General features: G+C 46.7%; 1 protein-coding gene across 2 annotated transcripts in view; it reads left to right on the top strand.

The window, feature by feature from the left end:
• The first annotated feature begins 6,663 nt into the window (after positions 1-6,663).
• The window catches only part of ACSBG2 (acyl-CoA synthetase bubblegum family member 2), a 30,305-nt gene continuing 22,243 nt past the window's right edge, over positions 6,664-14,725 (top strand). The window contains exons 1-3 of one of the 2 annotated variants that reach the window (XM_059695257.1): positions 6,664-6,679; positions 10,127-10,368; positions 14,144-14,232. In XM_059695257.1, coding sequence (XP_059551240.1) covers positions 6,664-6,679; positions 10,127-10,368; positions 14,144-14,232 — 347 coding nt within the window. Of the gene's footprint in view, positions 6,680-10,126; positions 10,369-10,635; positions 10,650-14,143; positions 14,233-14,725 lie in introns of those variants that run through there. The other variant, XM_059695259.1, reaches the window with a different exon arrangement.

Here is a 14,725-nt window from a genome sequence, read left to right as displayed (position 1 = left end):
CCCAGGTGCTAGATCCGGCCCTTTACCTGAATTTGTTTGTTGTTTTGCTATTTTATTTTTATTGAGGTATAGTTGATATTTGGTTTCAGGTATACAACATAATGATTTAATGTTTGCATGTATTGCAAAATGTTCACCACAATAAATCTAGTAATCATCTGTCACCAAACATAAATACAGAATTTTTTTACTTGAGGTGAGAACTTTTTTTAATTAAAAATTTTTTACTTTAAGTATATACTTGTTATATGAATTTCAGTTATACACTACAGTGATTTAATAGTTTAGTGTAATCACTCCACTAATTCTAGTGATCACATGCCATCGTGTAAACTTATCACAATATTATTGACTATATTCCCCTTCTCCTTTATATCCTTCCCCCACCCCCCTCCCTCTGGTAACCTTCCCTTTGGTCTCTGCTTCTATGAGTCTATTTTTTTTTTAGATTTCACATATAAGTGAAACCATATGATAGTTGTTTTTCTCTGCCTGACTTTCCACTTAGCATAATGCCCTCTAGACCAGTGGTTCTCAACCTTGGCTGCACATTAGAATCACCTGGGAATCTTTTTAAAATCCTGATTTCCGGGCCTCATCCTCCGGAAATTCTGTTTCTTTGTTACTAATGTTGTGGCCCCACCCCATAACAAAGAAACAGAATTTCCGGAGGATGAGGCCCAGAAATCAGGATTCTAAAAAGATTCCCAGGTGACTCTAATGTGCAGCCAAGGTTGAGAACCACTGGTCTAGATCCATCTGTTGTTGCAAATGGAAGATTTCATTCTTTTTTATTGCTGTGTGATATTTCATTGTATGTCGGTAGGTGTGTATATCACATCTTCTTTACCCACTTGTCTACCAGTGGACAGCTGGCTACTTCTATACCTCTGCTATGGTAAGCACCGTGGTAATAAACATAAGGGTGCATGTATCTTTTCCAACTAGTGTTTTCATTTTCTCTGGATGAATACCCAGAGGTGCTGGGTCATATGGTATATTATCCATTTTCATTTTGAGGAGTCTCCCTACTTTTTTCCCCCACAGGAACTGCAGCAGTTTGCAGTCCCACCAACAGTGCACAAGGGTTCCCTCTCCCCCACATCCTTGCCAGCACATGTTATTTGTTGACTTTTTGATAGCAGCCATTCTGCCGGGTGTGAGGTAGTATCTCACTGTGGTTTTGATTTGCATTTCCCTGATGATTAGTGACGGTGAGCATCTTTTCATGTCTGTTGGCCATCTGAATGCCTTCTTTGGATAAATGTCTTTCATGTCCTCTTGACTATTTTTTTATTGGATTTAAAAAAAGATTCAGTTGTATGAGTTTCTTATATATGTTGGATACCAATCCCTTAGCAGATATATCATTTGCAAATGTGTTCTCCAGTTCAGTGGGTTGTCTTTTGTTTTGTTGAAGGCTTCCTTTGCTGTGTAGAAGCCTTCTAGTTTGATGAAGTCCCACGTGTTTATTTTTGCTTTTGTTTCCCTTGCCCGAGGGGATGTACCCAAAAAGATATTCCTCAGACTGATGTCAAAGTCTACTTCCCAGGTGGTCTTCAGGAATTTTATGGTTTCAGGCCTTACATTTAAGCCTCTGATGCATTTTGAGCTTATTTTTGTATACGGTGTAAGAGAGTGGTCCAGGTTTCCCAATGCCACTTCACACTATTGAGTCTTCAAACCCATGAACAAGGTACATGGCTCCGCTTATTTTGGTCTTTACTTTTACTCAGCCATGTTTTATATTTTTCAGTCTTTCACATGTTTGTCAGATTCATCCCTAAGTAGTTCATATTTTTTGATACTATATTAATGGTCTTATTATCTTTGTAAGATTTTTTTGTCCTTACCTGAGGATATGTTTTTTATTAATTTTAGAGAGGGAGGATTGGAGAGAGAAACATTGATCAGTTGCTTCCCGTATGCATCCCGACTGGGGATCGAACACACAACCCAGGTATGTGCCCTGACTGGGAATTGAACCTGAAACCTTTTGTTGTATGGGCAATGCTCCAACCAACTGAGCCACTCAACCAGGGTTTTAATGGTATTATTTTTTAATTTTATAATTTCAATTTTGTTGTTAACATACAGATATGATTGATTTTTTTGTGTTGACCTCGTATCATGTGGGGGAGCCTTTAAGATGCCTTGCAGCTTTTGCCTTCAGCCTTCGGAACTTGCCCTGATACCATCATCTGTATACACAAAGATCTGGACTGAAAGACACGGAAAGGAAAGGGCCCAACTGGAAAATAACAAATGGCTGTATGTTAAGCCACTACACTTTCGGATGGTTTGTTACACAGCAATAGCTAACTGATACAAGAGTTTAGGCGGAGTCACAGTAAAGAAAATAGAGTTTAGAAATTCTCATAGAGACAAAATTACAAACAGAAACAGCCAATAAGAAGTCAGGATACAAGTCGGGCATTTAGCTAGAATCAAAGAAGCAAGGCGGGTTCAATGAGGCAGGCAGGCAGAAGACGAAGCCCCAGTGTCCTGTAAGGGAATTCACTGCACTGACGCCAACGGGGCCTTGGCCTGGGCGCAGTTAGAGCACTCTGGCTAGTTTTAATTCAGAGCAGCTTGAGCCTTCTTGGACTTAAAAGGCCAGGGAGTGTTCATCAGAGCTATTTCCTCTTTGTCAGAGGTTCTGGTCCACTGGGGATCATCTCAGTGTGAGGATAACCTTAGGGCCGCACGTAGAGATGGATGTCTCCCAGGGGTTCGGGAGTCTTATCCGAACATAGGCTTCCCCACTCAGGCCCTTCGGGGCTTCTGCTCCCGTTTTCTTCTACCCGGACAGTCTGCTGCAACTCTCAAGTGGTTCTTTGTCAGTTGTTACTTTTTCTACAGGTAGGAGCCGTGGGCTCTTCTTGCCCTGGGCTGGACACGGGGACTTCACCATCCGGGACTGCAGCCCTGAAGGGCCCAGAGGCCTGGCATTGCGGCTGCTCCCCCGCAGGCAGGGAGGTTCTCCTCTCAGGCCACGGTGCTAGGGGTCCCGTGGGCGCCGCCGCCTCTCTCCCTTCCAGGTCCTGCTGCTTGGGTGTCTCGGCTCTTCCGTCCCCCACCCCGCCCCTGCCTCTCAAGGCCCACTATCACTTGTGATGAGAACGTTTAAGAGCTATTCTCTACATAGTATTGTTAATTAGAGCCACCATGATATACATTACATCCCCAGGACTAATTATTTTACAACTGGGAGTTTGTAAGTTTGTACCTTTTGACTCTCTTCACTCATTTTGCCCACTCCTCACCCCCCTCCCCAAACCCCACCTCCGGAAACAGCCTATCTGTTCTCTGTGTCTATGAGTTCATGTGTGTTTTTTTAAATTGTTTTTAGATTCCACAAATAAGTGAGCTCATATATTTGTTTTTCTCTGTGTGACTTATTTCACTTAGCATAATACCCTCCAGGTGCATCCATGCTGTCTCAAATGGTAGGATTTCATTCTTTTTTATAGCCAAGTAATATTCCATTGCATGTATGTACTACTTCTTTTTTTATCCATTCATCTACACTAATAAAAGAGAAACATGTAAATTGGTGTCACTCCGCTACGCCCACCAGCCAATCAGGATGAGTATGCAAATTAACCAAACAAAGATGGTCGCTAATTTGCATATGCAGGCACGGAGCGAAGACTGAAGACTGAAGAGGCTTGGCTTCTCTGCTGCAGCCAGAGCAGAGAAGCCAAGCCTCGCTGCTGCGGCCGGACCAAAGGCCTGGGTCCCAGCCGGTGCCGGCAGCCAGGGGAAGGAAGGCCTATTGCGCGAATCTTCGTGCAATGTGCCTCTAGTCTATTCATAAACACCTAGGCTGCTTCCATATCTTGGCTACTCTAAGTAATACTGCATCAAACATAGGGGTGCATAGATCTGTTTGGATTTCCCTGGATAAATACCCAGAAGTGGAATTGCTGGGTCATAAGGTAGTTGCACTTCTAATTTCTTAAGGAACCTCTACACTGTTTCCTCCAGTGGCTGCACCAATGGACATTCCCATCAGCAGTGCAGGAGGGTCTTTTTCCTCCACACCCTCGCCAGCACAGCTGGTTTGCTGATTTGTTGATGATAGCAGTTCTGAGGGGTGTGAGGAGATACCTCGTTATGGTTTTGATTTGCATTTCCCTGGTGGTCAGTGATGATGAGCACATTTTCATGTGTCTGTTGGCCATTTGGATGTCTTCCTTGGAAAAATGTCTATTCAGGTCCTCTGCCCAGTTTTAATTGGGTTGTTTCTTGTGAATTTTTAAAAACAATGTACATGTATTACTTTCATAATATTATTAGAAATTAGTATAAATATGAAAAAGTAATGGGTTAGTTAGCCCCATAGAAGACTGAATTGACACCATATAGGGGGAGGGGGAGAAAGGATATATGTTTTCAACTTTTGACGAATAGTCAAGTTATTCTTCAATGAAGCTGTACTAACTCACTACTACCAACAATACGTGAGCAGCATGAGTGGGTTTTAAGACTTGTAGCTTGAGAAATTTGGGGCTAATCACTTAAATAACATATGCCCATCATAAACTGTTCGTTTCTAAAGTCAGCCCAGCAATGGCATTTAAAATTGTAAGGTAGCATTTGGCTTCATCTAAAAGAAAATCTAACCACAGCAGGTTGTAAAGTACGGGCTTATTTTTCTCGCCAGACAGAGGAGTCAGACTGAAGGCACGTAAGGCAGGGCCGCGTTAGGAGGTGGTGGGATCGGGGCTAACATTGCCCACCCCTTACCTCTCAGCTCAAGCAGCCTCTCCAGACCTCCCTGCCTGCGTCAGATCCCTCATCAAACTCTCTCGACCTACCTTGTGTCTCTTTGCACAATTCTCGGTTTCTCTGTTGTCTCCCTAAACATTCTTAATCTGGTTTTGCTCATTTTTGTGTCCTCAGCATCGAGCACAATGCCTGCCCAACATAAGGGCTGTGGCTCCATATAGACTTCATCAACACATGCAGGAAGGCAATGCATGACTGACTGAACGATGAGTGAATGAATGAATGAATGAATGATCAAGCTAAACAAAAACCGCAATTCTCCTGCCCAGGAAGCAGCTTTCTCCAGGGGTGGGGGTGGTATGGGGAGGCAGGGACAGGCAGTGATGTCACAAAAGGTGGCTGGGACAGAAGGTTCTGGGAGGGCTGGCAGGGAGGGAAACTGCCCACCTTCCCGCCTCTCGTCACCACCACATCCTGGCTGGACCCAGACGGTGACGAGGGCTGGGAAGGCGCAGCGCATGTAAGGTTTCCAGGGGGAGCGACCTGTTTGTCACTTTTGTGGAAGAAGAAAACACCTGAGTGTCCAGATGGCTCAGCAACCAGTGCCTTGCTGTGACGGCCTGACCCTCACCGCGTGAAGAATGGCAGGTGCCAGTGGCATGGGAGACGGGCACGTGGGCGTCCTGTGGGATTCAGCGTCTGACTGTCGTTCAGGAGCATATTTCACTAGGATGTGGTCTCACCACAGTCACACGTTTTGGCTTTGAGCCAAAGATACTGACCCTCAGCATCTTAAAAAAAAAATGTTTTTTTTATTTTAGAGAGAGGAAGGGAGAGAGAGAAGGAGAAAGAGAGAGAGAGAGAGAGAGAAGAGAGACAATGATTGGTTGTCTCCAGTGTGCATTCCAACTGGGGATTGGACCTGCAATCCAGGTATGTGCTTTGACGAGGAGTCAAACCCGGAGCAACCTTTCTGGGGCACGGGATGATGCTCCAATCAACTGAGCCACTGGGCCAGGGCGCGATGAAGACTTTTTAACAACTCGTACAGAATTAGTATATGAACACAGCTCAAGTCTATAGAGAAAATGGGGAGTTCTTTGCTAATAAATTATTTTCTTTTTACAGTTTATCTTTAGTAATACCTGAAAACCCAGCCAATTAGCTACAGAAGATTTTTAAATGGCCCATTTTAAGACGTATAGTATACTTTTTCCACATGCGGTAGAGTCCAAGACAGGTCTATGAGGTTTGACAAATCCATAGAGTCGTGCAACCACCGACACAGTCAGATATGGTACATTTCTATCACCCCCAAATTCCCTCATGTTTCCCCTTTGTAGTCAACCCTCTTCCGGCCACAGCCCCTGGCAACCTCGGGCTGTTCTCTGTAGCCTTAGTTTTGCCTTTTCCAGAAAGTGACATGAGTGAGATCATAAAGCGTGTGACTCTGTCTTCTCCCCCTCAGTGGATGCCTGGAGACCCACTCCAATGGCCGTTTCAATAGCTCATGCCTCTGTGCGGCTGCGTCCGTTGCAGGGAGGCCGAGGGGAGCTGGTTTCCCTCAGGAGACTTCAACATGTTTTCTTACAAGATCACACAGAGACCTGACCCCTATATTCCAGCCTTTAGGAGACTTCTGGAAACTCACAGAGGGAATGCCCTCTGGACTGCACAGCTGCTCTCTGATCCCACACCCGTGCCACTCTCCTCTCCTCCCAGGCCCAGAGCAGTCATGACTGACGACCCCCGGTTCCAGGCAGACACGGCCGCTGGGTGGGAGTTGGGCTGGGCCCTGCAGGGCCTTTGCTCATCCTCCTAAGTTCCCGGCTCTGTCCTTGCAGCTCCGTGAAGAATGGTCTCTGCGGACCTGAAAGTGCTGACACCCCAACCACTTAAGAAGAGCAGGCGCAGGACCTTGAAGTAGACATGACGAAAACAAAAGGCATGTGTGGGAGGAGAAAGGGGCACTGACCTGGCCAGGCTTTTCCTAAAGAGCCTGATCGGGGAGAGTCAGGACACGGCCATCTGTCTGCGCCCGGACCCCGGGGGGTAAGGTGGGGGGGGGGGGTACTCCGCCACTAATGAGGAGTACAGGCTTGTGATTTCAGAGCCTCGCTTGTTTTGTTTGTGTCACGGCAGCATTGACAAGCACCTCCCTATTAGGAGGTGAGTCCGTGTGGGAGGAAGCATATATATGTATTTATATATATATGGCACGGATGTAATTATATGTAATAATAAAAGCATAATATGCTAATTAGACTGGACGGCCGAACAGGGGAACGACCGTCCAGACAACAGTCTGGATGATCTTCCGGACGAACTTCTGGATGAAGCCGGGGTTGCAAGGGCCAAGGCAGCTGCCGCAGCTGTGAGGGCTGGCCCCCTTGCACGAATTTCATGTATCAGGCCTCTAGTTATATATAATACAGATGTAATAATATACATAGTGCAGATATAATTGTGTATATACATATAGTGCAGATGTAATGTATATGGGTGCAGATGTAATATATAGTATAGATTTAGTGTATATATTGCAGATGTAATATTATATATAGTACAGCTGTAATACAAAAATGGCAAAAGTAGGTTTACAGTTGTTCGTATGCTTATGGTTATTATAATAGCTTTATTCAAAAGAATGTCACAGTGGCACAGTGCACTTAGGTACAATCTCGTTAAGTGTTCAAATTGCTGGCCTTCATTATTTACACATTCTTGCAGTCTACTTGCTTAACTCAAGCACACTTTGGCACAGAGTTCTTGACTGCCATCAATAAACACACTTTTGCCCACCGCTGTATATGTAGTGAAGATGCAATATTATATATAATGCAGATATAATATATATAGTGCAGATGTAGTAATATAGAGTGCAAATGTAATATATGTTGCACAGAAGTAATACCTGTAGTGTGGATGTAATATTATATAGATACTAGAGGCCCAGTGCACAAAATTCGTGCACGGGGGAGGGGGTTACCCTCAGCCTGACCTGCACCCTCTCACAATCCAGGGCTGCTGGCTCCTAACTGCTCACCTGCCTGCCTGATTGCTCCTAACCACTCACCTGCCTGCCTGATCACCCCTAACTGCTCACCTGCCTGCCTAATCGCCCCTAACCACTCTGCCTGCCTGCCTGATCACCCCTAACCACTCGCCTGCCTGCCTGATTGTCTCTAACTGCCTCTGCCTAGTTCCCTGCAGCCACAGCAAGCCAGAAAGATGTCCAGAATGACGTCCGGAAGGTTGTTCGGTTGTCTGGTCTAATTAGCACATTATGCTTTTATTGTAATAGATAGTGCAGCTGTATTAATAATGATTTGTTATCATGTTGTAACCATTTTACTGCCTGAACCACTCAGGGAGCACCATGTGATGATAAAGCACCTTCCTGCTTTCACTCACAGCTGCCCTCTCCATGTGGATAACGTTTTGGCGAGACGATAACTTTCACAGTCATTCTCAAAACGAATCATCTTCAGAATCTCATTGTGGTCCCTGTATTATCCCGGGGACTGCCATAGCAAAGCACCCAGATGGCATGGCTGAAACCACAGGGACATACTGCCCCCCTGGTGCTAGAGGCCAGATGTCCAAAACCAAATCCTGGAGGCCGTGACCAAGAATCTCCTCCATGCTGCCCGTGGCTGCCCGAGGCTGCCTGTGCTCCTTGGCCTGCACCCTCGTCACTGCAGTCTCTGCCTCTGTCTTCATGTGGCTTTCTACTCTGGGCATGTCTATGTCCGCTCCTCTTCTTAGAAGGACACCAGCCATTGGGTTTAGGGCCCTCCCTCAGTCCAGGATGGTCTCATCTTGAGATCCTCAACTGATTTCACCTGCAAAGACCCTCTTTCCAAACAAGGTCACATTCTGAAATTCTGGACATGAACTTGGAGGGAACACTTTTCAGCCCACTACAGTCATTAAAATATCCCCACCCTATCCAGGGGACACCCCCTACATTTTTGTCCAATTTTAAGCTTCTCCCCGCCCCCAGGTTTCATTCTGGCCATTGGAACGGCGGGGGCAAGGGAGGCTGATGAGCTGACTTCCATTTCCCAGGTGATAGTCTCCTCACTGCCCCCCGCACTCCCCCTGCCCTGGCTCCCCTGGGTGATTTCGTTGTAAGCTGGTGAGACTCCCACTGCTGCTTCTCCTTGAGGGAGGGGTGCTGGCGGGGGCTCTATGAACTAGCCTTCCTTTGATGTTGGTGGTTATGGGTTGAGTTGTGTTCCCCTGCTATGGTCTGAATGTTTGTTTACCCCCATGAATATGTTGAAACCTATGCCCCCACAATGTGATGGTATTAGGAGTGTGTGTGTGGGGGGCCTTTGAGAGGTGTTTAGGTCATGAGGCTGGAGCCCTTCTGAGTGGGATTAGCGCTCTAATAACAGAGTACCCCAGGAGCTCCCTCGCCCCTTCCACCCTGCGAGGACGCCACGGGGAGACAGCACCTCTGAACCAGAGGCCGGGACTCCGGGTCTGCTGGCGATTTGACCTTGGACTTCTCAGCCTCCAGCACGGCGAGGAAGACCTACCTGCTGTTCCTAAATGATCCAGCTTATGGCATTTGTTACAGCAGCCCAAATGGGCTAAGACATCCCCCCAGATTCAGCTACCCAGGACTCCAGAATGTGGCGTAATTTGTAAATAAGGTCATTGCAGATAGGATGGGTCTTCATCCAATATGGCTGGCGTCCTTATAAAAGGGGAATCCGGGCACAGGCTCACACACAGGGAGAACAGCATGTGAAGATAAAGGCAGGAACCAGGTGGTGCTTCCATAAGCCAAGGAACTCCAAAGATTGCCAGCAAGTCACCAGAGGGTCGGCCTCGGAAGAAATCATCTGGCCGACACCTTGATCTGAGACTTTCCGTCTCCAGAGCTGCCAGAGAGTAAATATCTGTGGTCTCAGCCACCCAGTCTACAGCACAGACATACCTCATTTTATACTGCATTTTTTTACAAATCAAAGGTTTGCTTTGAGCAAACCTATCAGCACCATTTTCCAAACAAACTTAGATGAGGGTTAGCATTTTTTTTGGAGGGGGGGGGGGATAAAGTATTTTTAATATTTTAAAAATCTTCAATGGAGGATACTTTTCCCATTGAATTTTTTAGAGCGAGTGAAGAGGATGAGGGGGGGGCATGGAGAAACATTGATGTGAGAGAGACACATCTATTGGTTGTCTCCTGCATGTGCCCCAACTGGTCGGGGAATGGAGCCTACAACTGAGCCACATGCCCTTGATTGGGAATTGAACCTGTGATCCTTCGGTCTGAGGGCTGACACACTAACCAGTGAGCCAAGCTGGCCAGGGCAGGAATAAAGTATTTTTAAATTAAGGTATGTGCATTGTATTTTTTTTTTTTTTTTTTTAGAAACAAAGCCACCTAGTCCTGGACTGTGGACCATTCGTCCAGATGGAGAAGTCATTCTGAGGATGTCAAAACATGGGCCAGGCCATGAGGCCCCCGTAACCATCCCAGAATATTTTCGGGAGTCAGTCAACCGATTTGGGACTTATTCGGCCCTTGCATCAAAGAGCTGTGGAAAATGGGAAGTACTGACTTACAACCACTACTTCCAGGCTTGTCGGAAGGCTGCGAAAGCCTTGCTCAAGGTGAATGAGTTCCTTCCTTCCTTCCTCCCTCCCTTCCTTCCTTCCTTCCTTCCTTCCTTCCTTCCTTCCTTCCTTCCTTCCTTCCGTATTACTTATTCAATCATTCATTGAGAATAGGAAATACATATACATACAAATGGTATAAAATGCACAAGGCACCACAAGATATGAAGGGTAACTGGTGAAAGCTTTCCCTCCGATTCTTTTTCCTTTAAATATATTTTTATTGATTTCAGAGATGAAGGGAGAGAGATAGAAACATCAATGATGAAAAAAAATCAGTGACCAGCTGCCTCCTGCATGCCCCATACTGGCGGGCCTGGAACTCACACACTGTGCCCTGACCAGGAATCAAACCGTGACTTCCTGGTCCATAGTCAATGCTCAACCACTGAGCCACACTGGCCAGGCCTTCCAGTTCTTGACCCCTTCCATACGCAGGCAGCCACCATCACCACATTCTTTTCAACAACTGCAATTATGTTTGACTTAACCATCCTCCTACCGGTGGGCATTGAAGTGGTTTCCAGCCGTTTGCTACCACATATGGTGCCACAGTGAACTTCTTTTGTACAATGAAATCTTATTCAGAGGTGCCTCTGTATGCCCACTCAAATGTATGAAAGAATCTGCTTGTCTATATTCTTGCCAACATCATATCAAAAATGTTCATCTTGGCCAGTTTAATAGGCATGTGAGACAGAACTCTAAGGCAACCCTGAGATTCCAGCCTCTGGTATATTCATGCTTTTAGTCTCATATGCTTGAGCATGGGCAGGACTTGTGACAATGAAGGATTTTCCCTCCTGTGGTGGCAAAGGTGAAGATATTTAGCAGATGTCATTAAGGTCTCTAATCAGGTGACTTTGAGTTCATCAAAAGGACGAATGCTCAAGGTGGGCCTGACCTAATCAGGTGACGCACTGAAGGAGAGATTCTCCTGCCAGCCTTGAGGAAGCAAACTGCCATGTAGTGGACTGGGCCATGGGGCAGTGGATGGCAGACAGCCTGTAGGAGTTGAGATCTACCCCCAACTGAGAGTTACCAAGAAAACAGGGCCTCATTCATTCAACCACAGGAAATAAGTTCTGCAATCTATGAGTGCAGGAGAAGATGTCATGCTTCAGAGGAGGCCACAGCCCCCCTGAGGCCTTCACTGCTGCACTGGGAGATCCTAAGCAGAGGACCCGGTTAGACTTCCCCCAGCCTCCTGACCTGTGGGAACTGAGATCATAAATGTGGGCTGTGTTTGTGGTAATGTGTTATGCAGCAGTAGACAGTCCTATATAATAAAAGCCTAATATGTAAATTGACCGAATGGTGGAACAACCGGTCGCTGTGACGCACACTGACCACCAGGGGGCAGACACTCAGTGCAGGAGCTGCCCCTAGTGGTCAGTGTGCTCCCACAGTGGGAGCACCACTCAGCTGACCAATGGGTGCCACACACCGGGCTCACGAGCCTCTCCCGCAGACACTCCCCCTGTGAGCCCCTCCCCCATCCAGACTGGGACCAGGATCAGAACCAGGATCGGGACCAGAGACTGCAGCAGAGCGGCAGTGAGCCTACTTGAGCAGCGGTGGCAGGCACAGCGGGTCTGGGATGGGCTGGAGTGGCCCGGCACCCAGCCTGGGCTCGGGCTCCTCCCCAGCCATCTGCTGTGGCCCGATCACCGCAGGCCACGCCGAGGGACCCCGCTGGTGCACGAATCCATGCACCAGGCCTCTAGTGAATATATAAAAAACAGCAAACAGAAAAGGAGACAATGAATACATTCGGTATCTCCCGTTGTAGAAGGGTATCTGCTAGTGGTTTTGATATACAGGAAATTGGGCCACATTTTGACCTACATCCCAATTCTTCTCTCCCCTCCCCGATGCTCATGTGTTTTCATTGAGAGACTGTGATATGTCACAATTAAGAACCATGTGCTTGGGCCGGCTTTTGTCTTGGCTGCCCGCCCAGGGCCATAGTGCTGTGGTTAGTTTCCCTCTCCCGAAAGTCGATCCTTCTTAGCTATGCTCTTAGTTGTGGAGCTCAAGGACCCTCTACTCTCCTACCCTCAGGACCCAATCGGAAATATGTCCATTTATGTGCACATGAGTAGAGGCAGCTTCCAGGAGGACAGCCTTTTGGCACCAAGAGAAACACCTGGCCTTGTGTTCTGAGCACCAGCGGATGCTTTCCAAATGCCCGTTTCCCGAAGAGCAGGGTAACCGCCAGCCTGGCCTCGTAGGACTAAAGGGCCAACAAAGTTGGAGCTGCCCCCAACCAAGGGGTGACTTCAAGTCAGGGTTCCCAGCTCATCCTCAGCCACATCCAGACCAAGGCTACATCTTTTTTTTTTAAAGATATTTTATTGATTTTTTACAGAGAAGAAGAGAGAGGGATAGAGAGTTAGAAACATCGATGAGAGAGAAACATCGATCAGCTGCCTCTTGCACATCTCCAACTGGGGATGTGCCCGCAACCCAGGTACATGCCCTTGACCGGAATCGAATCTGGGACCCTTCAGTTCGCAGGCCGATGCTCTATCCACTGAGCCAAACCGGTTCAGCAAGGCTACATCTTTAAAAGTGCAACTTATCACCACTCTAGGATATCACTCTCTGAGTACTTTTGTTATTAAAAATGAAAATAAATTCACACCCATTAGAGTGTCTATTACTTTTTAAAAGAACAGAAAAATAGCAGGTGGTGTGAGGATGTGGAGAAATTGGAACTGTCATGCATTGCTGGTGGGAATGTAGAATGGAGCAGCCACGGTGGAAAACAGTATGGCAATTCATAACAAAAGTAAACACTGAAATACCATATGACCCAGCAATTCCACTTCTGGGTATGTACTCAAAAGAATTCAAAGCAAAGACTCAAACACATATGTGCACACTCACACAGCAGCCATTCACAATGGCCAAAAAGGGAAAGCAACCCAAGAGTCTGTCAACAGATGATGGAGAAACACAATGTGGTCCATCACACGATGGAATATTATTCAGCCTTAAAAGGGAAGAAATATATATATATATATCCATATCTAAATAGATATATATTGATTTCAGAGAGAAAGGGAGAGGGAGAGATAGAAAGATCCATGACGAGAGAGAATCATTGATTGGCTGCCTCCTGCACAACCCCTACTGGGGATCGAGTCCACAACCCTGGCATGTTCCCTGGACCGGAACCAAACCCAGGACCCTTTAGGCCGCAAGCCATCGCTCTAGCCATTGAGCCAAACCGGCTAGGGCAGGAAGGAAATTCTGACATCTGCTACAACATGGATGAACCTTGAGGACGTTATGCTCAGTGAAATAAGCCAGTCACAGAAGGACAAATATTATGTGATTCCACTTATATGAGGTCCCTAGAGGAGTCAAGTTCATAGAGACAGGAAGTAGATCGTAGGAGCCAGGGCCTGGGGAAGGGGCATGGGGAGTTAGTATGTAATGGGCAGAGTTCTAGTTTGGGAAGATGAAAAAATTCTGGAGAGAGGGATGGTGGGGGTGGTCATACAACATGAGTGTCCTTAATGCTCCGAGCTGTATACACTTAAAATTGGCCCAAATGGTATATTCGTGCTGTAAATAGTTTACCACAACAAAAGTAAAACCCATGAAATAAACCAATGGGCAAGCAGGTGCCCAATCGTCACAAAAGCCTCACGCCCAGATTTTAGCTTCAACGCGGGCTTATCCCCCTGCAGTGAGCACATCCCACCAGAAGCAAAACCTTCCATGTTTCCGTTTCCTGTTTCTGTTTGTTTTACCTCCCCAGCTGGGCTTGGAGCGGTTCCATGGAGTCGGCATCCTGGGGTTTAACTCCGCTGAGTGGGTTATTGCTTCCGTTGGTACCATCCTAGCAGGGTAAGACCATGCGCTGTTCATTGTTCATGTTGATGAGCCTACTCAGGGCCTCCCCGAGATGTGAACAGGGAGCTCAGCCTCAGCCCCACGTGGGCAGGCGAGACAGACACACAAACCAATTACCTTGCAAATGATTAGTATCTCGAATATAGAAGGACTAGTATCTCGAATATAGAAGGTACTTCTAAAACTCAGTAGTAAAAAGACAGAAAGATTTTAAGTGAACAAAAGACTTGAACAAGAGATGTTATAAAGCGAAGTAGGTGATAAGTAGTTTAAAGATGTTTGATGTCATCAGTCACCAGGGAGATGCCAATGAGACCCAGGACAGGGTGGTTAAAAGCAAGAACATCCTGGCCACGAACCGAAGTGTCTCGGGTTCGATTCCCAGTCAAGGTCACGTACCTGGGTTGCAGATCTGATCCCCAGGCCGGTCAGGGCGCATGCGGGAGGCAACCGATCGATATATTTCTCTCTCACATCTCTCTCTCTC

This window comes from Myotis daubentonii, chromosome 5 (assembly GCF_963259705.1).
Source record: "Myotis daubentonii chromosome 5, mMyoDau2.1, whole genome shotgun sequence".
NCBI lineage: Eukaryota > Metazoa > Chordata > Mammalia > Chiroptera > Vespertilionidae > Myotis > Myotis daubentonii.
This window is presented reverse-complemented; position numbering and strand designations above follow the sequence as displayed.